The sequence below is a fragment of the Pan troglodytes genome, chromosome 5 (genome assembly GCF_028858775.2).
Source record: "Pan troglodytes isolate AG18354 chromosome 5, NHGRI_mPanTro3-v2.0_pri, whole genome shotgun sequence".
NCBI classification, from domain to species: Eukaryota; Metazoa; Chordata; class Mammalia; order Primates; family Hominidae; genus Pan; species Pan troglodytes.
Window position 1 is genome coordinate 55,535,099 of NC_072403.2, and position 26,070 is coordinate 55,561,168.

The 26,070-nt window shown below is 35.4% G+C and overlaps 1 protein-coding gene across 21 annotated transcripts in view; it reads right to left on the reverse strand.

The window, feature by feature from the left end:
• Positions 1–2,667: 2,667 nt before the first annotated feature.
• CRISP2 (cysteine rich secretory protein 2) overlaps positions 2,668–26,070 on the reverse strand; it is a 37,240-nt gene continuing 13,837 nt past the window's right edge. For 16 of the 21 annotated variants that reach the window (XM_063813106.1, XM_063813109.1, XM_054685889.1 and 13 more), the window contains 5 exons: positions 25,773–25,860; positions 24,333–24,478; positions 23,827–23,924; positions 21,784–21,872; positions 18,306–18,847 (listed from right to left, as the gene is read on the reverse strand). In XM_063813106.1, the coding sequence (XP_063669176.1) occupies positions 18,720–18,847; positions 21,784–21,872; positions 23,827–23,924; positions 24,333–24,478; positions 25,773–25,860 (549 nt within the window). In that variant the 3' untranslated portion in view covers positions 18,306–18,719. Of the gene's footprint in view, positions 2,929–18,305; positions 18,848–21,783; positions 21,873–23,826; positions 23,925–24,332; positions 24,479–25,772; positions 25,861–26,070 lie in introns of those variants that run through there. The other 5 variants (XM_063813119.1, XM_063813117.1, XM_063813120.1 and 2 more) reach the window with 1 other exon arrangement.

The following is a 26,070-nucleotide window of genomic DNA, read 5'->3' on the forward strand; positions in this document are numbered from 1 at the left end:
GTTCTCTGCCATCAGTCTTGTGCCCTGTCTAAAGTGTTGAAAGGCTATATTGCTTCACCCTTGAGTTAAAGATCTTATTTTTTTGAAGTCTGGCCTAGGGAGGCTGGAAGATGACATTAAATCTGTTTTATTCATTCCATGCTGCTGTGTAAAAATCCACTCACTGAAAAGATAAATATCTTGCTCTTTGTTTCATGTTTAAAATTACAGGTTTTTAAATAAGATTATAACATAATGTTCAGGTAAATCTAATATATGGAGGAAGACAGAATCAATAGGACCACAGAGAAGAGAATCTGGTGACTTGATGATATTGAAACGTTTTGGCTCCAACAGTGTGCCCACTTTGGGAATTTTTAGTCATACGAAGTCAGAAAAAGCTCCTGGTTTGTTTAAGTCATTTGGAATTAAGTTTTCTGATTTTTATAACAAGAGAGCATTAATATATCTATATAGTTAATTAGGAGCTTACATAAAAGATGATATTTTGAAATTGTACACTCTGATGAGTAAGATTAAAATTCACATTTATAGACTATCTATTACAGATCTTGGATTTGGCATGCATGTATTAAAAGCAAGTTATGTTCTAGGTGTTGGTGACATCAAGAGGAAAATAAAACGTCATATCACTCCTTTGAGAGAGAAAGCAGAAAAGCCTGGAGTACTACAGCAAGAAGAAACTACTTATTCTTACTATGTCATCTGATAGGGACTCTGATATGGTTTTGTTCTGTGCTCCCACCAAAATCTCATCTAGAATTGTAATCCCATTGTGTTGAGGGAGGAAGCTGTAATTCCCATGTGTCGAGGAAGGGAAGTGATTGGATTATGACGCAGTTTCCCCCTTGCTGTTTACATGATAGTGGGTGAATTATCACAAGATCTGATGATTTAATAAATGGTAGTTTTTCCTGCATGCTCACACTCTCTGCTGGCACTTTGTGAAGAAGGTGCCTGCCTCCCATTCTGCAATGATTGTAAGTTTTCTGAGCCCTTTCCAGTCATGAGGAACTTTGAGTCAATTAAATCTATTTTCTTTATAAACTATCCAGTCTTGGTTACTTCTTTATAAAAGTGTGAGGAAGGATTAATACAGACTCCCAAATTGTTGCATTGGGAACTATTGGGAAGGGGAGAAGTTTGGGAATAGAGTTTATAACCAATTTATGAAAGATCATAATATTTCCAGTTAAATGCTGTATTCTATAGGAAAGATAATGTTTTGGAGGATTTTTAAGCAGAAAAGAAACACTTAATAAGTATGACCCAGGAAGAATAGTTTGGTAGCAGTGTACATGATGAATTGAATTGGTGGAGATAAGACATTCATAATTAGTAGATAGGGAATACAGTTTAATGAGATTTGCAGATGGCTCTCAGATTCTTACAAATCCAATCTTTTCCCTTGTTTCAAGAATTTGTAATAGGTCATGGTTTTCAAGTATTTTCTCTTAAGTCATATTTTATTAAAGACTCCCATATATAATCATACTTTAGAAAATATCTTCATGTAGTCTAAGCAAAATAATAATGATTTCTAATGTTTGCATAATGTTTACCATCACAAAATATTCAGAAATATAATGTTGTGACGTTACAAGATTCTGAAGTAATGGGGCAGGAATTTTTATTTTCTCACTTAGAAAACTACGACTCAGAGAGTTAAGTGATTATATTATATGATGTGTGAATTCACATAATGGAAGCAGATGTAGATCGTTATTCTCTAGAGCTTTTTGTTTATTCATATGGTATCACAGGAGGCAGAACTGGACTAGTGCCTACTTTTTTCCACCAAACAAAACGAAATTAATTTAGTTTTTCACCTACTTTGTCACCTTGACTTAGTGACCTGAATGTATACAAAACCAAAGTCTTTTTCTCTACTTTTTTTTTTTTTTTTTTTTTTGAGACAGGGTCTTGCACTATTACCCAGGCTGGTGTGTAATGGCATGATCTTGGCTCACTGCAGCCTTGACTTTCCAGGCTGAAGTGATAATCCCATCTCATCTCAGCCTCCTGAGTAGCTGGGGCTACAGCTGTCCACCATCATGCCTGGCTAATTTTATTATTATTATTGTTCTTAGTAGAGATGAGGTCTCACTATGTTACCCGGACTGGCCTCAAAATCATGGGCTCAAGTGATCCTCCCACTTTGGCCTTCCAAACTGCTGGCTCTGCCCTGTTAACCTTGACTTTAAGATTATTTGTTATCCCTGACAGCTGCAGTTCAGTAAAAAATTTGGCAAGTCAGCACCCTAACTCATCACTTCAAGTTGCCAATAAAGATGATAAACTGAATTTGCATCCTTATTAGTAATGATCACCTCCAGTAAATGGAGATCTTCATTTTGGAAGATAACATAAAATCTATCCACATTGTTTTAATATATTGAGACTAGTATCTTCTGTGAAGTCTAATCAGCATTTACAAGACATATTAGAGTGTCAATATATATTCAATATATTTTTAAATGAAAGACTATATTTTGTTTGCCAGAGCTAGGCATAATCTGCTGGTTATCCAGTCTGTGTACAATCATAAATATAAATTTTGTATATCAATGTCCACAGTTGCCTTTTAATTTCTGTGTTTTTGTTACAGGACTGCCAGGTTTATATGCTCATTGTGCAGCAATGGACAAATACACTGAGGCAGCAGGGTTTACAGCCGTGAATGAGTTTAATAATCACAAGGCCTTTGAACTAGGAAATGAGAGGAAATCTCAAGCCACAGGTTTGCTCCATGAAGGGGTCCTTTAAGGAGACTGTGGAGGATGAGAAGCTGAAAAATTTGGATTGTCGATTGGTCAGGGTAAGGGGGATGTAATCATCAGGATGTTGAAACTGCATTCCTCCATGAGTCAGCTTTTTCCTAGGTCCTTCAGAGCAGCTGGCATCACTAGTTTTGTTGGTGTGTGGAACCTAAAGAATAAATTCAAAAGCAAAGATTATCATCTCACAATGCCTTAGATTTTATCTATGGAACAGAAAAGGAACAAAAAGTCTTGTGACAAGGGCTACCTTATACTGGGGTAGTAAGCAGTGACCAGCTACAAGGAAGAGGACGAAAGGGCAAGCTGGCTTAATGATTAGTGCTGATTGTGCTGCCAGCTTAGGTGAGCTTTATTTTTTTCCTTAATCAACTTTGGCAGCACCGCTTGTGTAGTGGTAATCATGCAAGAGTCTCTTAATCAATTTTATAAAGTTATCTTGGTGATGGTTTCATTCTTGTTGATCAAATGTATTGTGACATGTTCTTTCCATTAAGTTTTTAGATATTTTTACTTTGTCTTTCAAATTTACATGCCCCAAGCATTTAGGATATCAACTTACCATATTGAAATAAAAACACTGTATTAACGAGAGAGAGAGAGAACATGGCATTCAACTAAACTTTTATGATTCCTTGTATTTATTATGTTTCAAAGGGAAGTTGGCTCTTATTCCTTCCTCCCATAGAGTTGATGTTTCATGTTTACCAAAGGAGCATGGATGACAACTATTCTCTTCTTTGTTTTTGGTAGATTGAAGGTCAGGTAGTGTTCTTTCACATACACTTATAGCAGGAAATACATTAAGGATTTCTTTGGCAATATGAGTAGCTTCTTATAATGTCCATCTCACAAAATACAGTCTTGTGGGAATTATTGTTGTTTTCATTCCTTATTTCCTTATGTATCTATTCATTAAATTATTACTCAATAGCTAACGTCAAGTGGAGTACTGGGTGCAGGATACTAAACAGAGAACTAGCTAAACACACAGCAAGCTTAATAATGAATAAACATACACTTAAGGAAGTCTAGGGAAAGCCTGAAAGACAATTTTTTAAAGGACTGGAACTTTATAAGGAAATATGTAATGAAGGCAAATATGATTATAGTGGATACATAAGAAATAATGGTATTCAATTGTAAATTCTTGATATGATCACTGAAACTGGAGTTAGAGAAACTGGGTTTAGGATCAATGTTAGACTTGCAACTCCTACTAAAGATCTCTGCAACCTCCTCTGCTGGAGTTCCAGTGTTTCTGTCTCTCAGAGTGAAGGGCCATGGAACCTCAGAAGGACTTCTGAGCTCTGAGATAACATACTTGCAGGGTGAATACATCCAAAGAACTGCATTCAGAATTATAAAACAAAAATAATATCTAAAATAGAATACTAGGCAGGTGTTCAGAAACAATTCAACACAACAAGTATTCCCTGAACATCAGTATGGATCTACAGGGTGCTAAGCGCTTTAGCGGGCACTAGAGAAAAATCATCCATTACTCCAAATAGCTTATATAACCTGATTGGGTTGATGAGGCATGCACAGCTCACTTGAGCAGTGTTGTGTCCCCATTTCAGCATGGGTCCACATTCCAAGAAATGCCATTCTAACTCTAGAGGCTTAAATAAACTCCAATTGCTTTTCTACAGTGTATGGTTTTTCTATAAAACTTGGGAGAAAAAATTTCCATCTTATTACACTTTCCCAGACGAATCTGTACAATGGAGACAAAAGAAAGTTATTTATAACCAGTGCAACTTGCTGTCTCATCTCTTAACTAGTTCCCCCCGACTCCCTGGCTTTCTGTTTCTCCGGTGGGATTGGGACATTTGTAATTGCAGAGAGTGTAAATGTGATAGCATCGGGATTTAAATTGAAGGAGGTAAAGAGAGCATCTCTAGCCTGATGGACTCATGTGTTTTACCATTAGAACTAGTCTTTGCCCACACGCTTCTGATCACTGTACACTAAGCAGGAGCAGCATCAAGTTGATACTGTCTCATTTCAATTCCTCATACAAAGGTCTTTCACCTGCAAAAGAGGTTAGGTGGCCACTTAATATTCCACAGTGCCAAAAACAAAGCAAGCATAAGAATGTCCCTGACTCCTCAAAATGATCATAGCTACTTATGTCTGTTGTATGCCACAGAATTGGTGTCCCAGTTGGCTCTGTGGGATGTCCTAATGAATGGGACAATATTAATACACTTTGCCTCCCTATCACTATACTTCAGACACCAGTTCAAGTATTCTGTTAACATTTAATATCAGAATAAAATATAATGTCCTGCTTATGTTCTGCACAATGCACTTTAGAATGAGACTTTTATTGAGCGAACATTTTCCTATAAAGGCAATTTAGATTTGCATGAACGCATTGGTAGTCTTATCATACTGTTGTCATAAGTCATTTTTGCACTTAAAAAAGCTCTAAGTCTTTGTCATATGAGATACTTATGCACCAAGTATTGCTCAACTTGTTCTTTTACAATTGATTTTTAACCTAAATTCCATCTTAGTTACTACTGCATTCTAGCTTTTGATGTTTGCCACCCTTGAGTCTGTCAGTTAAGGTACAGTATTAGCCACCTGTTCAAGATTAGGATGATTCTGTTCCCCTTTAAGGACTCCTCTTTTTATCATGACAAGTTATTTAGAAAGTTAAGCAATGTGATAAAAATGTTGTTTTTTGAACTTAAAATGAGAGCAAAGGGAAATGGTTTTGAGAGGAATTTTATTCAGCTCACAATAAAGTTAATGGAAGAGTCCTGTCCTGGGTGGAATATTCTCCCCTAATGACTGCACTGGAGTCTGGCAAATTTGGTGTCTGCCTTCCATATTCCACGCCTTAGGTCAGTCAATCACAAATTTTCATAGTTAGAACACACATTGCTGAAACTTACCCCAGTTTCTGATTCAGTGTTTTTTTTTTTTTTTGACATTTATTTATTTATTTATTTTTGAGACGGAGTATTACTCTGTCACCTAGACTGGAGTGCAGTGGCACGATCTTGGCTCACTGCAACTTCTGCCTGCTGGGTTCAAGGGATTCTTGTGCCTCAGCCTCCCAAGTAGCTGGAATTACAGGCATGTGCCACCATGCCCAGCTCATTTTTGTATTTTTAGTAGAGACAGGTTTTCACGATGTTGGTCAGGTTGGTCTTGAACTCCTGACCTCAGGTGATCCACTGGCTTTGGCCTTCCAAAGTGCTGGGATTACAGGCATGAGCCACTGCACCCAGCCGACTTTTATTTTAAATTAAGGGTATATGTGCAGGTTTGTTACATAGGTAAAGTTGTATCATAGCAGTTTGTTGTACAGATTATTTCATCACCCAGGTATTAGGCCTAGTATCCATCAGTTATTTTTCCTGATCCTCTCCCTCCTGCATCCTCCACCCTCTGATAAGTTCCAGTGTGTGTTGCTCCCCTGTATGTGTCCATGTGTTCTCATAATTTAGCTCCCACTTATAAGTGAGAATATGTGGTGTTTGGTTTTCTGTTTCTGTGTTAGTTTCCTAATGATAATGGCCTCCAGCTCCATCCATGTTCCTGCATAGGACATGATCTCATTCTTTTTTATGGCTGCATAATATTCTATGGTGTATATGTACCACATTTTCTTTTTTCCAGTCTATCATTGATGGGCATTTAGGTTGATTCCATGTCTTTGCTATTGTGAATAGTGCTGCAATGAACATATATGTGCATGTGTCTTTATGATAGAACAACTCATATTCCTTTGGGTATATACCCAGTAATGGGATTGCTGAGTTGAATGGTATTTATGACTTTAGGTCTTTGAGGAATTGCCACACTGTCATCTACAATGGCTGAACTAATTTACACTCTCACCAACAGTGTATAAGCATTCCTTTTCTCCACAACCTTGCCAACATCTGTTATTTTTTGACTTTTTAATAACAGCTATTCTGACTGGTGTGAGACGGTCTCTCATTGTGGTTTTGATTTGCATTTCTCTAATGATCCGTGATGTTGAACTTTTTTGGTATGATTGTTGGTTGCATGAATGTCTTCTTTTGAAAAGTGTCTGTTCGTATCCTTTTCCCATTTTTTAATGAGGTTTTATTTTTTCTTGTAAATTTAAGTTTCCTGTAGATGCTAGATATTAGACCTTTGTCAGATGCATAGTTTGCAAAAATTTTCACCCATTATGTAGGTTGTCTGTTTAATTGTTGATAATTTCTTATGCTGTACAGAAACTCTTTAGTTTAATCAGATCCCATTTGTTAATTTATGTTTTTGTTGCAATTGCTTTTGGCATCTTCATTATGAAATCTTTGCCCATGCCTATGCCCTAAATGGTATTTCCTAAATTGTCTTCCAGAGTTTTTATAGTTTTGGGTTTTACATTTAAGTGTTTAATCCATCTTGAGTTAATTTTTATATATGGTCTAATGAAGGGGTCCAGTTTTAATCTTCTACATGTGGTTAGTCAGTTACCCCAGCACCATTTATTGAATAGGGAGTCCTTTCCCCATTGCTTGTTTTTGTCAGATTTCTCAGAGATCAGATAGTTGTAGGTGTGCTGTCTTAATTCTGGGTTCTCTATTCTGTTCCACTGGTCTGTTTATCTGTTTTTGTACTTACCAGTATCATGCTGTTTTGGTTACTAAGCCGTGTAGTAATTTTTCAACTAGATTAAGCATTTTTTCAACTAGATTAAGATATCCATAATAATATTAGTAAATAGACCCACATTTGAACAAAGTATTTAATGAATTCTGCTGAAACTTTAGACTAAATGTGGGCAATAACATATAGATTTATAAAACAGAATCAATTTTGATTTATATTTATAAACTATCAAAAAGAAACAAATTTAGTGTAGCAAATTAAAAAATTATATTTTACTGTTTTACATATAATATCATGGTTTAAAAATGATGAAATCACTTTTAGCTGGAGGAATTTCTCATAGATTAATGCCAAGGTTTTCTTTTATTTTTTTCCCAGGCTGGCCTCAAACTATCTCAGCCTCCTAAGTAGCTTGGATTCCAAGTGCACACCACCATGCCCAGCTTCAAGATTTTTTTTTGCCCTTTCCATTTGTCATATGTTAATCAATATATTGCTTTCCTCCTTGTCATTATTCCTTGTTAACTGACAGTGATCTCATGATCACCTTGAAATGTTTTTTAATATCCCCCAAGCATTTAAATAATTATTTACTATGTCCTCACAGGTGAGATCATTCTTTTTCTCCCTCAGATAATTGTGCCAGGCTGTAGAGTTTAAAGATCCATCTCCGTGAAATAAAGTAATAAAAAATAAAAGTTAAATAATCATCTGTCTCTCTGGCATCTATACTATACTATTTCATCCTTTCCTCATCTTCTTGTTTTTGACACTTTTGGTGGACCTTTGCTCTTATTTTCACAAACTTTTTTAAATTCTGGGATGTAGCATATTGTTTCACTTACTTCCCAGGAATCTCAGGTGGTATTGTGGCTTTAGGTGCCGTCTATACAAAGATGATTTTCAAATCTTTATCTCCATTTTAGACTAAATCCCTCCTTATATATTCAACTGTCTTCTCTATGCCTACACTTTCAACATTTCCAAACTGAACACCTGATTTAGTTCTAGCAACCATATAACATACTCTAGTTATCTATTTATTTTCTTTCTCTCTTTCCCTTTCTTCCTTCCTTCTTCCCCAACCTCCCTCCCTCCCTCCTCCTCCTCCTATTCCTCCTGTTCCTCCTCTTCCTCCTTCTCCTTCCTTCCCACCTCCCTCCTTCCCTCCATCTTTCTTTCTTTTTCTTCTCTCTTTCTCTCTCTTTCTTTATCTTTCTTTTTCTTTTTTCTCTTTCTTTCTTTTCTTTCTTTTTCTCTCTTTCTTTTTCTTTCTTTTTTCTTCCTTCTTTTTCCTTCCTTCCTCCCTCCCTTCCCTCGTTCCTGCCCTCTCTCCTTCTCTTCCTCCTTTCCCTCCTTCCCTCCATCCCTTCCTCCCTTCTTTTCTTCCTGTTTCAAGTTGAGGCTACCAGGCACAGTGGCTCACACCTGTAATCTCAGCACTTTGTGAGGCCGAGACGGGTGGATCACCTGAGGTCAAGAGTTCAGAACCAGCCTGGCCAACATGGCGAAACCCCGTCTCTATTAAAAAACAAAAATTAGCTGGGCATGGTGGTGCGTGCCTGTAATCCCAGCTAATCTGGAGGCTAAGGCAGGAGAATTGCTTGAACCCGGAAGGCAGAGGTTGTAGAGAGCTGAGATCACGCCATTGCACTCCAGCCTGGGCGACATGAGTGAAACTCCATCTCAAAATAAATAAATAAATAAATAAATAAATTGAGACATGCAGTGTATACAATACAGCACACAAAATCTTAATTGCATCGCTCATTTAATTTCTACACATGTGTATACCTATGTAAATAGCACTCTAAAGGGCTCCTTCATGTTCACCCAACCAGGACCCTTCGAGGTTTAATCCATTTCTTGTCACCATTTTTATAATTATGGGTTTTTAATATAATAGAAACAGCTGGGCGCAGTGGCTCATGCCTGTAATCCCAGCACTTTGGGAGGCTGAGGCAGGCAGATCACGAGGTCAGCAGTTCAAGACTAAGATGGTGAAACCTCGCCTCTACTAAAAATACAAAAATTAGCCGTGCACGGTGGCAGGCACCTGTAATCCCAACTACTTGGGAGGCTGAGGCAGGAGAATCACTTGAACTGGCGGGATGGAGGTTGCAGTGAGCCGAGATCATGCCACTGCACTCCAGCCTGGGCAGCAGAGTGAGACTCCGTTTCAAAAAAAAAAAAAAAAAAAAAAAAAAAAAAAAAAAATATATATATATATATATATATATATATATATACACACACACACACAGAAGTTAATAGGACTAAGTCACTATGTAATTTATAAAGACATATTCTAAGCCTGACTACCATTGAACTAAAGGTTTTAAATGTCACATTGTCAAAAGTGAACACATTTTCATGAATATAGAACAAGTAATCTACCTAAGAGCTTTATATAAAGGAAATATTTATTTTCAAATTAAATGTCCAGTTTGAATACATTTTTCATTCAAGCTATGAGCTAATTTTAGTTTTCATCAGGAAACAGAACTGTGGTAGTGCTTAAAAGTATAAGACTTTGAGTCCTACTATATCTGTATTGAGTACATGCTTTGATGTTCGTTGGCTGATTGTGGTATCTGGGCAAAGTACTTAATCTTCCTATCCTTGTTTCCTCATCCCTAAAATACAGAGAAAGGAATATTGGGAGGATAAAGTGCAAAAATGAATATAATCCTCCCTCGGTAGCAATGGGGGATTTATTCTAAGACCCTTTGAAGATACGAAAATCCACTGAAGCTCAAGTCCTTTATATAAAATGGTGTAGCATTTGTTATGACCTACACACACCCTCCCACATACTTTAAAACATCTCTAGATTGCTTATAATACCAGATACAATTTAAATCCTATACAAACAGTTGTTATATTGTATTTTTTAGGGAATAATGACAAGAAAAAGTCTGTGCATGTTCAATACATATGCAACCATCTGTATAGTATTTTTTTCCTACTATTTTTGATGATCAGTGGTTAGTTGAATCCATGGACGTAGAACTCACAGATAGGGAGGACCGACTATATAAGGAATTCAGCATAGCCCCTGGGATACAGTATGTTTTCTAATTAACTTCTGCAGTGCTAAGGGGAAGCAGAGAAGAAAATTAAAATGTATTGAGTATCATTAGTACCTCTTACTCTTGAATATCTTACATACTTAACTGAAAAAAGAAATCTACTTAATTTGAAATAAATCAATATCCAATGGCATTAAAATTTTAACATGTAAATTAGGGGTATCTTACACAATCATATTTCTCAATACCATGGGTTTTAAGATCATTCTCATTGTTTTTATGTGTGGATGTGTTTGGATTTGTGTGCCACATACATACACACACATATATAGTTTTCCCCTCTACCTACTATTGAAAGGGACAGAAAGTCTAAACTTTTCAGTCAATTAGTACTGGGTATCCTTTGGCTCATAGAGACTTTTTGCATGCATACTAACAGAAATTTCATCTCCTCTGTAGCATATCCCCTTTTGTTACTCTCTACTCCAGCCTCTTTCACAGCTCTGGGATGCTAAGGACTCTGATGCCTAGGAACTCTGTGAGCACACTGCCAATAGTTCCAGGTCTCACAAATGAGTTTCTGTTTTGGGCTCCCCGGATGTCTCCCATGGCTGCCATTGCCTCATCAGCCCCCACTGCCCTTGCCACTGGCCACCAATGCTGCAGTGATAAAGATGGACACTTCATATGAGCAGCATGAAATGGTGTTTTCTGAAATTTCCTCTAACTTAAAGTCACACTGTGCTCCTTTAGAAAGTCGTAAGACAGCATTTCCGCCCTTTGGTGTTACATTGTATCATTTTATGAATCATTTTTATGATCCTAAGGAAAGGTTGTCTCTGCAGTGACTGGAGATGTCTATGTCCTTATTTCCTACTTCTAAAATTATCAACTGATGAAGGCAGGGACTCACTTTGTTCACTGATATTTCCCTGACAGCTCTGTTTATCTCTGTATGTTAAAAACCATAAATTCATACCGATACCACCAATTTCAATAGAACACCACAGGGTTTATTCCTACATTCTCCTTTCTCATATGTTTAAATCCCTTCTCTAATAGTGAGAAACCTGGTTCTCATTATTCATAATGTATTTATTCATTTGTTCAGTCGTAACATATATAGTCAGTTTCAGAACTACTAACTCGTGTCTATGGTAAAAATAAACACAACTTTATTGACTGGAGTCAAACATTTGTTTGCAGTTTTTATCTTTACCTGGAAGGAATATGGCATTATAACACTCGTTAGGTCGGCTATTTTTTCCCCCACTTTTTATTGTGATTATTTATTTGAAATATAGTTTGTTTTTTGTTTCTATCCTGTTTTTGGGCTTTCCCCCACTTCTTAATTATATTAATTATACTTTATTTTAATGAGTATGTAAGACATTAATATAATTCACAAGCTGAAACTATACAAAGAGGAATACCCAGAGAAATATCACTCCTCCCAACCATTTTTTCTTACACCATTGTCATCCTCCAACCAGCCCACCCCATTCTCAGCCACCCATAGTATACTAGTCTCACTACTTTCTAGTATACTCTATGTTGCATCAACATTTTGCAAAAATGTGAAGCCATATATTTTTTGTATTTATCATTTTTTAATACAAAAATTAGAATACTATAAAAATATTTCGCTCTTTGCTGTCTTTCAATTAGTAATATATACTGAAGATAAGTCCATATCAGCTCATAAATATCCTTATTATTCATTTTGAAAGCTGCATAATAATCAATTGTGTGGATGCATTATAGTTTATTTAACCTACCTTTTGTGTGTATAGATTATTTCCAATACAAATAACATTTTAATAAATAATCTTGCACATATGTATTTTCATATTCTTGGAACAACAATATGAAATTGCTAGAAGCGAATTAATGATCATTTCTAAAGGACTGGTAGAGTAAAGGATAAATGCACATGCAACTTTGTTAGATATTGCCAAATTTCTCTCTCTGGTTTCAAAATGAAAATACCAATAAAAAACCCACAATGAGATACCATCTCACACAAGTTAGAAAGGCGATCATTAAAAAGTCAGGAAACAACAGGTGCTGGAGAGGATGTGGAGAAATAGGAACACTTTTACACTGTTGGTGGGACTGTAAACTAGTTCAACCATTGTAGAAGTTGGTGTGGCGATTCCTCAGGGATCTAGAACTAGAAATACCATTTGACCCAGCCATCCCATTACTGGGTATATACCCAAAGGATTATAAATCATGCTACTATAAAGACACATGCACACATATGCTTATTGCGGCACTATTCACAATAGCAAAGTCTTGGAACCAATCCAAATGTCCAACAATGATAGACTGGATTAAGAAAATGTGGCACATATACACCATGGAATACTATGCAGCCATAAAAAACGATGAGTTCATGTCCTTTGTAGGGACATGCATGAAGCTGGAAACCATCATTCTCAGCAAACTCTTGCAAGGACAAAAAACCAAACACTGCATGTTCTCACTCATAGGTGGGAATTGAACAATGAGAACACATGGACACAGGAGGGGAACATCACACACCAGGGATGGTTGTGGGATGGGGGGAGAGGGGAGGGATAGCATTAGGAGTTATACCTAATGCTAAATGATGAGGTAATGGGTGCAGCACACCAACATGGCACATGTATACATATGTAACAAACCTGAATATTGTGCACATGTACCCTAAAACTTTAATAATAATAAAATTTAAAAAGCCTTTAATTTTTAAATACAATTATCAGTACTGTCTATAAGCCTAAAACTTTAATTTTAATCTTATACTTAACAAAAAATACAATGTATAAAATATTAAGTGAAATATGTTTTATTAATGTATTAGCGTATTCAATAAATAAATATGAACTACCATATGTAGTATAAACATTGATAAAGCATGAATCATTCTCAAGCTACTAATAATTTCTTTTTCTTACATCACTTTCTGCCAGGAGTAATATTATCTAACTCTTCCTGTCCTTTGACATCACTGGAAGCATCACATTGAGCTTCTAAATTTTCTATGGAGAAACTTTTCATTCCTAGAATCTTGAAATGCAGTGTTCTCGTACAAAACTCTTGCCATGCAAACAAGGGCAAATGACCACACAGTACCCATGCCAAAACTGCTGGAGTTGGGATTACTGGGGAAAATTCATAGAGGGGGGGTCAGAGGGTTAATCTGTTGTTCATCACCATTTGGGTCAGTGTGAAGAGATACAGTAGGTTCAGACATGAGACTGTTAGAGATTTCCATCCTTGAGCCCTGGAGCCTTTAAGTTTCATGATCACACAACGTGGGTTTCTCCTCTCATGTACTCAGGGGCTAGGATCAGAAGTGAAATGAACCTTGCTTCAGTTCCACTGTGGTACCTCTGCTTCCTGGATTGGGGCAGGCTTGGGGGACAGTTACCCCTCCCCTGATGCAGCAGAGGCCTGGGATCTAAGCCGGATGTTTAAAGTCACATGGCGTAACAAACAACAGTATTAGGCACACCTGTGTTCACAACTGGGGAAATACCAGCCCTTCCTTTGATATGCCGAGGGACTGATGTTCAAGTTTTGAGAAACTGTCTCAATCACTGGGCCATAGCTTGTTGCCATGGAGCTTTGAAGGAAGTCAGTCCCATCTCTGGGAGGTCAACCTGCAATGGATGAGTCTTAAGACAAGCAAAGTCTTACTGTTCACTCTTAGTTTTACATCTTTAAAACAAATTAACAAAACTATGGTTCTGAAAAATTAAGTGACATGCATATTTACAGTTGAAGAAAAGCTTGAACAGGATTCTGTTTTCCTTGTATTTAGACAAGCATGTTTGTTTTTGTGTTATGTGGTGCTTCTTCTGTTAATACTAGAAGACTTTAAGATAAGGATGTTTTTTTTTTATTTTTTAAGGCTAGTCAACTGGGAAATATACAGAATATAAATACAAATAAAATACAAAATAAAAATGCTTTTTTTTTTTCAATTAGGAAAATACATTAAACTATTATCTGCCACAAATGATTCACTGGGCATTTACTAGCAACCTAGCTGGTAACTAATTGGGCTTTAAGGTACAGGCCAAAAAGCCATTATATTGTGATGAGAAAATATTCTGAAAACAGATCTTACTCTGTTAATGTTACCTGTTGAGTGGGGATTGCCTCTAAATTTTGTAGAAAATTTTGAATACCATTAATGTCTATGTTGAGAGCCTCTTTCCAAAATGACTGCTTTACATTACATTATTTTCACAAAAATGCATTTTTGAATCTCATTACTTTCGTTTAAAAAGTCTCATATTGATTAAGGTATTATTAGTTGAAATATTTGTAGCAGTTACATTACCTTTATAGTTTGCTCTGAGTAAACACTAGCTATACACCCTGGATTATGATTTTCTCTTTTCTTTTCTTTTATTTTTTTTGGGGGGACTGAGTTTTATTCTTGTTGCCCAGGCTGGAGTGCAATGGCGCCGTCTCAGCTCACTGCTACCTCCACCTCCCGGGTTCAAGCGATTCTCCTGCCTCAGCCTCCTCCCAAGTAGCTGGGATTATAGGCACCTGCCACGACATCCGGCAAATTTTTGTATTTTTAGTAGAGATGAGGATTCACCATGTTGATCAGGCTGACCTGATCCTGACCTCAGGTGATCTGCCCTCCTTGGACTCCCAAAGTGCTGGGATTACAGCTGTGAGCCACTGTGCCCAGCCTGGATTATGAATTTCTGATGAAAGAAAATGACCATTCCTAAAGCATAATTTAAAACCACCACACATATTTAGACAGCCCCTTTTATACTAGCATATTTAAAATTATATTACAGACATCAAAACATCCCAATCAAAACCAAATTAATATATACCTCTAGTATGGTATTTATCATATTGGGCTATAATTACTTATGTTTTTATTATTTTCTTGCTTATATGTATTTTAATGCTATAAAATGGCACTGAGTTATTAATCTATTTTACTGGAATATAGCAGAGTCCTGGATGATAATAACATTGTTTATTAATCACCCATTATGTGCCAAGCGGTATTTTAAATAACATACTACCTAAACAACTCAAAATATTACTAAAACTAATTAGTTTAATGAGATGACTGGATATAAAATAGGTATAAAAATTTCTTTTTTAAAAATAATAACAATAACGCTTTAATCATTAAAAATTTACTCCATAACTTTTACATTTTTAGGAATACGTTTTATTAAAAAGGAACAAAATGTACATTAAATATTTTCAAATGTTTTCTAAGAACATAAAGTATACTCTGAGTAAATGGAGGAACTTATCGCATTCTTAGATAGTATGGGTTAATCTAAATTCTAATCAGAATCCCCCTCTCCTCACTATTCTTAACAAAAAGGTGATAAATTCACCCTCTTCCACATCACTCTTTCCAGAGAGAAACCAAGTTAGAGGGCAGTGGGAGGGTTTTCAAAGCAGAAGACAAAAATGAGTATATTAAAAAAACTTCTCAGCTGTTTATAAGAGCATCTTCTATCTTTAAAATTTCTATATGTTTTATTGGAATTAATAAATATCAGTCAGCAATTTAAAGAGAACTTGCATTTGGAACATAGTTATGGATTTTCCTAATGTAAAATTCATATTGTTTGCTTATCAAAAAGTTATTTTTAATATTCTGTACCCTTAGGAGCTTGTCTCCTATTTAGTCAATACCTGATTGAGAACAGAATTGATGATAAAGACATCTCCATTCATGTGGTAAATACTGAATGATAGCCTACCATATGTACACCACAGTGTGCATGCACTGCAAGCCATAGGAATAAATAGTCACAGGTTTCTCCTGGGGTAACTTAATATTTAATAGAGAAAGCACGTTTTCACGAAAGAAACCCAAACAAATCCTGTGTGATCCAAGAGGAAGGAGTAATTTCACATGAAACATTTGACTGAAATTAAAATTAAATACGATTCTGACCAGATTAAGTAAGAAAAACTAAGATAAACGAAAGCAAGGAAGTATGAAAAGAAATAGGCTGAGGCACAATCAAATGACAGAAATCAATGAATTATGGGAGCATGAATGTAGAAGGAAACACAGATTAATAGTTAATATATGACCAAATGAAGGAGGAAATTGAGTTAGCAATGATATCATAATGTTCACTGAAAATGTTCATTTTGGAAAAGATTCAGCAAAATCTATAAAATCAAATGTTTGTGGGTATTTGGAGTATTTCTGAAGACATTTTACTTTTAGATTTGGACATTTTCGTTGGTTAAAAAGGTATATATCAAAATCGTCATTAACATTTTGAAAAATTAAATAACTATACAGTATCTAAGAATTTACTATTATTATTGTAGAATGAAGGTAAGCTTAGTGATACAAATTCAATTATATAAGACAAAACATACATTACTAAAACAACTGTTCAGTTTAGTGGGAGAAAAAGTGTTTTGAGTGTAACTCTTAATTAGCAATTAAATTTTAAAGATTCTGGTATAGAGGGTTTTTTTTTTTTTTTAACCAGTCACTAGAGTTAGATAAATTTTAAGAATGCTATGAGAATAGCAAAGATTTTCCTACTACCTGAAAGCATTTATAAAGGTTATTTTTTAGTCACTTCTGTTAAGGACCAGATCAGATCTTCCACCCACAAAGCTAACTCTAATCTTAAAATTTTAAAGAAAACTATGTATTTAAAACCTTTCAAATGCCACCTCAATAAGGGAGTGCTTCATACGAGAACCACTCAAGTGGAATATTCTGTTTGCTTCTCTCTCGCATTGTCACTCTACCTCAGTGCTCTTGCAGTTACAAAAATAAATATTCCTTTTCTCTCCTAAAATAGGCTTAAATATTTTAAAACATAGTTTGTAAGACACTTGAATTATTAAGATTAGGATGAAGAAACTCTAATCTTGTCAAAAAATCAATTTCCAAAGAAATTCGTGGGGAGCTATATATACAATGAATATATTCTATAATAGGCAATTTATCTTCTAGACACAGTTTAATTTTGATTTATTCTTGTAATTTGTTTCAAGTCTGTGTCAGGGTATATTTTCCTTTTACTATATTGCTGATACATTTACTAAATGTTTGTTTAAAATTTTTTCATCTATGCTCATGATAGCGATAGATCTCTCTCTATATATTTTTTCCATTGAAATGTCTTTAGTTTTAGTACTAAGATAATACTATCTTAAAGACTGAATTAAGAAGTATTTTCTCCCATGTAATTTTCTGGAAGAAACTGTAAAATTGCCATTAATTATTCTTTTAAGTATTTGACAGAATTATGTGGTGAAACCATTTGGGGGCCTAGAAATTTCCTTTTTGGAAGCTTTAAGATTATTAATTCAATTTCCTTAATGGTTATAGGATGATTCAGATAATCTGTTTAATTCTGGAGGCATTAGTAGCTCATGCTATTTCACCATCTGTCTAGCCAGATCTACTTTCTGGTTTTCAGTAATCTTTCCACTTTAAAAAAAAAGTTTTAATATATGTTTTCTCATCTATAAGATGGGCTTACTTTACCCTGTCATTACCAACCTAATATTGATTATTCCACTTGTTTGTTTCCTTGGAAGGCTGTATTTGTATATTTGGTTAAATTATGTCCTCTTTTCGTTGGCTTTAAAAAAATCAACTAAACCAGTAGGGAGATCAAAATATCAAAAAGGAGAAAGCAAGTAAGAGTAGAACTGATTCATTTTTTGTTAAAATTTAACTTTATAGACAACTATTTTGAAAATGTTGCTGTTTTATCATTTATCTCAGATGAATCTAGCTGGAGTTAATTATGAATGGTATAAAATATTGCATAAGAATCATATCATATGGTTGCTTAGAAAAGTTCTTTGTTCGAAAAGCTGATTACTTTTGTTTAAAAGAAAGGTCATTAAGACAACGGCAGATGTAAAGCTTTGAATTTATTGTTTATGCAAGTAAAAACTCAGGTAGTAGGAATGACAATGATGTTACAGTCTTCTTCTTTAGCATGTTTCAGGAAATACGTAATGCACCATTTTGATCCAAAGTCCTAGTGACCTAAATCCTATGGTTATACAGTTTTCAAAATCCTCAACCTGATTCAGTTCGTTATAAAGCACTAAATTTATGTCAGAGTTCACAGTTGTCATCATCTACTATGCTACTTTTGTAAATCATTGCCTGAAAGTGATTTCTGTGATGATCTGGGGGAGAAGATGCATTGCTCTTTGAAATCAAATTTGTCACTATCATACATACAATTTCCCCTGGTATGTGTCAATTAAATGATGCAGCCCTTATCCATGCAGTCTTGCACAATGCTCACTAGGCAAATCAGTAAATTTTGTTCTCACATAGGCAAGTAGCCTTGCACTTTTCCTTGAGTAACTCATGTTCACAGCCAGCTGTATTCTTCAAGGAATCACAGTTACTTAGGAGATCTTGATACTGGCAACTATTGGCTGTAACAAAAACAGATTAGTTAACTCATTATTGTTTTCCTCAGTAAGAGCAAAACCATACATTCAAAGTGTGTGGGGAGGGGGTAGGAGGGAACAAACAAGTTAGCATCGCTTACACTATAATGGGTCTTTCATGTCTTTATGGCTGCATAGTATTCCATGGTGTATATGTGCCACATTTTCTTAATCCAGTCTATCTGGATCCAGGGACATATGAGGTGTCTTAGTTGAGCTCACTGATAAATCCATCACTCTTTAAATTCCACATTTAGTGATATGTTTCTAAAATAAATTGACCTATTTTTCCCCCTCAGCAAGCAGAATAATATGAATGTAATTAAATCTTTCTATGCCTGCACAGCCAAATATGGGAGCCATTAGCCACACAGAGGTATTTAAATTAAAATTAAAATTTTGGTTTCTTAATCTTGTTAGCCACATTTCAAGTGTTCAAAGTGTGATTAGTAGCACATGTTGATAGAGACTCTTTCCATCATATCATAATATTGGGCAGCATGGCATTACACTCCAGTGCTTTTTTTGAGTAAATAATCTTTATGGGTGGATAAAAGTGTAAAACAAGGACAATACGCCCTTTTCCTTTTGATGTTTCTACTTGGATGTTCCCTAGGGACCTCAAACTCAATAAAACTCAAATTAAACTCCTTGTATTACCTAAAAGGCTGACAATTCTCAGCAGTGATCTCCCTGCACCACCCACAATCTAAGGGAAATGAAGAAAGTTCATTCTTTTTCCTTCTCTTTTTCATATAGCCTGTCTTCAAGCTTACTGATTCTTCTGTTTAATGAATTCTGCTGTTGAGACCATCTAATGTTTTTTTCTGTTTATTTATCGTATTTTTCAGCTTCAGGATTTCTGTTTTTCTAAATGTCAATCTCTTTTTCAAATTTCTCTGATAAATTTCTAAATTGTTTCTCTGTGTTTTATTGAAGTTTGTTGGGCTTCCTCCAAACAGCTATTTTGAATTCTGTACCCTAAAGATTACACATTTCCATCTTTCGAGGGCTGGTCACTGGTGCTTTACTTAGTTCTCTTGATGAGGTCATATTTTCCTGAATGTTCTTGAAACTTGTGGATTACTATCTCAATATCTAGGCACTAAAGAATTAATTATCCTAGTCTTTGCAGTCTGGGCTTGTTTGTACCTGTTTTTCTTCAGAAGGCCTTCCAAAAATTTAAAGGAACGAATAACTCTCCTAAGATGGCAGTTATTTCATTATTAGATGATGTTCTAAACCCAGGTTTGCTGCAAACTTGGTTATGAGAAGGGTGACATGGACAATTCCCTGGATGCCACAGCTGGCACTGTGCCTTGATGCATCTGAAGCCCATGGACTCTCAGACCAGGACAGAACCAGGGCTTGCCCAAGGCCAGCAGCTGTTATGAATTTCCAGCTACTACAATTCATTTGGGGTCTGAGGCCATTTTAGTTGACCAGTAGTACTGGGACTTGAGTCTGTCCCACTGGGGCAGTGGATTCCTTTTTGGTGCTATGGTGGGTCTAGAGGCCCACCAGTCTGGATACCAATCTGCATACCAATCTGGATTTAGGAGCTGTGGGTTTCTTACTGGTGTGTGTTTTGTTGTGGCAGGCTCAGTACTAAATCCAAGGCAGAGTACCCCACACACTTCCTTCTCTTTCCCCCAAGTGGACAGTGTCTCTCTCCCCTCTGTGTTACCTAGGGTTTATGAGAGGGGTGATGCAGGCAATCCCATGGACACAGCAGCTGATACCAGCTGATACCATGACAGATGAATTCCAGACTTGTTAGCAAATAGCATTCAGCAAAATGTATAAGTATTCAACTATTTTTTTCTTTTTTTTTTTTTTTGAGACAGTCTCGCTCTGTTGCCCAGGCTGGAGTGCAGTGGCCGATCTCGGCTCACTGCAATCTCCGCCTCCTGGGTTCAAGCGATTCTCCTGCCTCGGCCTTCTGAGTAGCTGGGACTACAGGCATCCACTACCACACCTGGCTCATTTTTGTAATTTTAGTAGAGATGGAGTTTCACCGTATTGGCCAGGTTGGTCTCGAACTCCTGACTTTGTGATCCTCCCACCTCTGCCTGATTTATAGCTTTGGTATCATTAATATTCTGAAATATAGCTATATAACTGAGTCAGAAAAAATGCTTAGTAAAGGTGAATGCATTGAAGAGGTAAAAATTTCAGTGATTGTGTCAACTTTATCATTCATAATAATTTTAATAAAAGTATCCCAACTACAGAAAGCCAGCAGCTATTTTTACTTCCATTCATGGCAATTTATTAAATGAGATATATGGTATTTATTTCATTTTCTCCTTTTGCAAAAATATGTGCACAGGTTCTATGAGCCAATATTGTATATAGATTGAGTTTTGTCATAAAAATGTACACAAAACAATTATGAAATTATAGGGCAAGTAATCATTTATTAAGGCAAACACTATGATCCTAATTATACTATAAAAAAGAAGTGAGGAAATCGGCATGACAAACACATTAGCACAAATAAACAGTAATATTTGGCGTGCCTGTCTAGACTGAACCATAATGTGGTCTCACACTTTAGATTTATACATTTTGATTCCTTTAAAATACCACTTTTGGTATAGTGATATGAACTTTGAGAATTGAACTATTTACCAAAATGGTATATGGTTAATATTAAATGGCTCTGAAGAGCCACAAAAACACATTGATGATAAATATTCCATTATGTTACATACGGCAATATGCTTTTCATTACAAATAATATGTAGCTCCTGCAGTGTGTAAAATGTTTGTTTAAGCATACTTTGTTGAATAATTTTGGGTTTTTTCACCAATACATTATTTCAATTCATTACGTTAGGAGATTTGTTAAATTATATAAAGAAAAGAAAATATCAATTCTATAATAAATAATAGCAAGCTAATCACTTCAAACTTACTGCATAGTCCTTTGTCACAGTCATCAGGGCAACTGGCACAAGGTGTTCCTTGTTGGTAAGGGGTATTCTTTCTATTCATATTATTACCACTGAAATTTGAAATACATGTCAAATATTTTTCACTTTACTGTTTATACTCTAAGGGCAGTATCAGTCATCAAATATACATAAATAGTTAATCAGTGTTTTTAGTATGTTAACAAAACTGAAAAATTACAATTCCCAATGTGTATTTCAGATAACAATCCAAATTAAGAAAATGCTTCACACATGGACATATCTTCTTGACCATAATTTCACAGGCTGGGTAACTAAATTTGATGACAAGAGTCTGAAATTTTGAGAGTATATTCAGTGTGGCAACACTATCTTTATTTCCCATTGTATTTACTAAGGCAAATTACTAAGGCAGTGTACCCCAAGGTGCCAATTAGGGGTAAAACATCCTGTAGAGGGAAAGGAGAAGATCCTAGGAGTAGCAGTTTGTGGCAGGAAATGAATATGCAATGTTAAAATATCATTTTCCATTTGAAAAATGGAAAAAAACTCCATGGTATCTCTAACAGAAACTATGAAAAATATAGCTCCAGAGTATTTTTTTCTTCCAGATGGAGGTTGCGATTTTTCAGTAGTTAGTGGTGTGTGTGTTTGTAGGAGTGTGCTTAGGAAGGTTTGTGAGCTTCTAGAGGTGGCATGTATGAGATTTTTACATTTACCAAAATGGAATATTAGTTTTTGTTATCCCAGAACTTAAAGTAAAAAAAAAAAAAAAGAAAAAAAGATTAAAGAAAAGTTTTGATAAATACTGATATCCAGGATATAATAGTTTTGCAATGACTAACTATAGGATAATGATGATCATTATTCTATTGGCCATTAAATTCATTTAAAATTACGTGGGAGTCCAAATCTCAATAGACCAAGTGGGGTAAGGACCCAAGGAAGTGCACCTGAATCTCAGTCTCTTTGCCTAGAATATAGCTGTGTGTGTATGAGCTCTTGGAAAATTGTGAAACAGATATAAAAGGATTTTAAAAGTTCTAGTTCCCTTGGCTTCCCTCATGATCTATTCCAACTGTCACTTCTGACACCTGGCTGCTGATGCTTCCCTCTGAGGGCCAGTAAGTGAGTTTGGATACATTCTCCCAGGGCCTTTCAATTCTCTCTACTTGAATCCTAATAGATACTTGAAAGAAAATGACTTTGGAGGTTATACTTCTCAAACTGGAATCCTACATCATCTTCGCTATCTACAGTCTCAAAACAAATCCTGTAGTTGTGCCCCCCACCGCAGCCTCCAGTGGTAAAGAATTTCAAACATTAAATTTGATATTGTGAATATCTCCTTAAAATATCCATAGGCTTTATTGTGGATAACTCTAAACATATTGTTTAATGAAGAAGCATGTTTACTGCTACAAATCAAACCTTACAAGATGGTTAAAGAGCTTTCTGTGAACAATTCTGAGAATCAGAGACTTAAGATGTTATCTTTTCTGTATTCTGAAATCAAGATGTCCTGAAAAGCCATTGAAATCCAAATGAATGAATCATTTGTAATGGTAATTGTGTGTGTGTGTGTGTGTGTGTGTGTGTGTGTGTGTGTGTGTGTTTTACATAAGCAGAAGTAGGAATATTTGAGCAGAAAGGGCCAAAATCACAATCCATCTTCCATTTGCAATCTCACCAGCACCCTAAAGCATCTATACTCCTAGAGTATGAAATTAGCAAGATGTGATGATACCAATTCTAGAGAAATACATATTACACATGCTCACAGAGTAACCCTAAGCTGAGGGAAGGCCAATTGAAAGAAAAGACATTATTCTGTTAATGAGGAATGAGAGCTTCAGTTTTTATACCTGAAAGTGAGAAGTTGTTCTCTGAGAAGTTGAAAGTGTCTCAACCTTAAAAAACATTTCCAAACATTTATCCCCTCCCTTTTATTGAGATATGTTTTCATTCTGGTTTAAGATATGAGAATTATTAAAAAATAAATTGCAGATAGAATTATTGCCATTAAACTCTAAACAGTCTACTTACGCAGGACAATATTGGCAAACATAGTAGTATTTTAGACTATCTTGATTGGGACAGTAGGCAATTCCACAGCCTACCTGGTAAGTCGAGTACCAAACAAGCTGCAAATTAACAATGGAATAAATATATAAAAGTACATTAGAGAAGATGAAAAATATTAAAAAAGTAGCAAATATAAAACTGAAAAATGTTAGTTTTAGTTTATAGACATATACAATAAAAATATTTAAATTATTGAACCAAAGTCATAAACTTTAAAAATATTTAATTTTCATGTACATTCATCACTTTAAAATTTATAATGTAGGAACAATACAGAGTCTGCTTTCCTACTAAGAGTTTGGCTGACCATGGACAAAAATGACAGCTCTACAACAGCCAAATGCCAAGACTGTATTCTACCCACTCGGACTGTTCTCCTAAATTGAACATTACAGTGGTCATAATTTGGAGAAGCTTTCCTCTATTAGAACATCTGTGACATAGGTATTTTCATGCATTCTTCTTACCTGAGTATAATGTCCAACAACTGCATTGGGACTCTTTGGTCCTACACCATAGACAAAATCTAGGCTCTCGTCATACCAGCTTTGGATTGCAGAAGACCAGGAAGTAGGGTCACTTGACATATAGAGATTCTCACCACATCTTGTACCTAAGGGGCAGATCATTCATGAGCAAGGTAATAAACATGCAATGGTAAAAGAAATTGACTACACAAACAGAAAGATGTTGCCTTTCAAACCCAGGGTCCAGCAGATGCTAACTGTTGATTAATACATAAAGGAGTGCCTCAGTTCCTTATCAGCTATAAAGCTGATTAGAACACTTAGCTGCCTGACACACTGAGGTTGGCCTGACCACATAAAACTTTGAGTAGGTTAACACTCTGCTCCTTAAAAATGCCCTTGCATGCTAAATTTTCCACATGTGTATGCCTTGAGTGTTCCCAGCTGTATATGGTAAGCTTGCTAAAGGCAGTGACCAACTCTTATATTCTGTTTTCTGCTCTAGTAACCCTCAACAGAGATTTTTCAAATATAGGACCCCAAATAAATGTATAAGACTTTGTGTGAAATCTGAAAAAAAGACTTTATAGGCTGTCTTTAAGAGTCCCAATCAAGAGAAAACTGACACCAGGAAGGATAACAGTTTTCAAAATTTATGGGTTTTCTCTTAACCAGGAAATCAGATATCACAAGCTGAAATCCTTGTGAGTTTGTCAAGAAGTGCCTTACAGCCCAGAAACACTTCATAAATTATTTGGGCATTTACTAGTTTTTATAATCCTTGATATGTCTTTTTAAAACTTGAATATAGTATTCTGTGCATTGTAGGTATCCAGTCCACACAAAATACTTGCTAGCCTGATATTAAAAATTAATATATTAATATATTCAAAAATATTCATTTTTATAGAAATTTTGAATACGATAAATTTAAATCCACTTTATCCACTTTTATCCACTTTAGAGCAAAACTTAGGAATAATTCATCATAAGTTCAATATATTTTATGGATAAAAAATAGATTTCAAAACATCAGACAGCTACATAAATTAACAAAAAGGGCAGTGGGTTAGAAATCAGAAAGCTTGGTTAAAAATTTCTAGTATGACACTGTTTCAGATTATGTTCTTGGGTAAGTCACTTTTCTTTCAAATTCTGGCTTTCTAATCTTTAAACTTACAAAAAGAAAGATGATATAAAATCTGCTGTACTCATGAGCTGGTTGCAAGAAGCAAAATTATTTGCATAATGTACACAATAAAAAAACACAAAATTGTTCTTATTGTAAATACCCCTCTGTATACAGATACTTTGACTTCAAAAAGACAGCAGTATAAGTAACATTTATTTTCAAAGTCTTCTTATTATAGAGCATCCTACAATGCTCTATTATTATTTTATTCATTTATTTATTCAACAAATATTTACTAATTTACATACTGGTTTTGCGGTCCTCTGGATCACTATGTTGTAAAGTGCACTTGTTTGCCCACCTTTGGGCATTCGTTGTTACCTCTCTGCTCCATTCCTAAACGTCACAAGAAAACAAAATACACTTAATGATTCAGCAACAATGAAACATACACTTTATAATCTGATTTGTAAATACTTTAAAATTTCTGTAGATGTATTCTCTAATACTACTGTTATTAAAATGTTTTTAAGTGTTTTTATCTCTTCTGGTGCCAGTTTACACATGATGGGTAGTCCATAGGTAATATATCTAAAAAGCAAAATA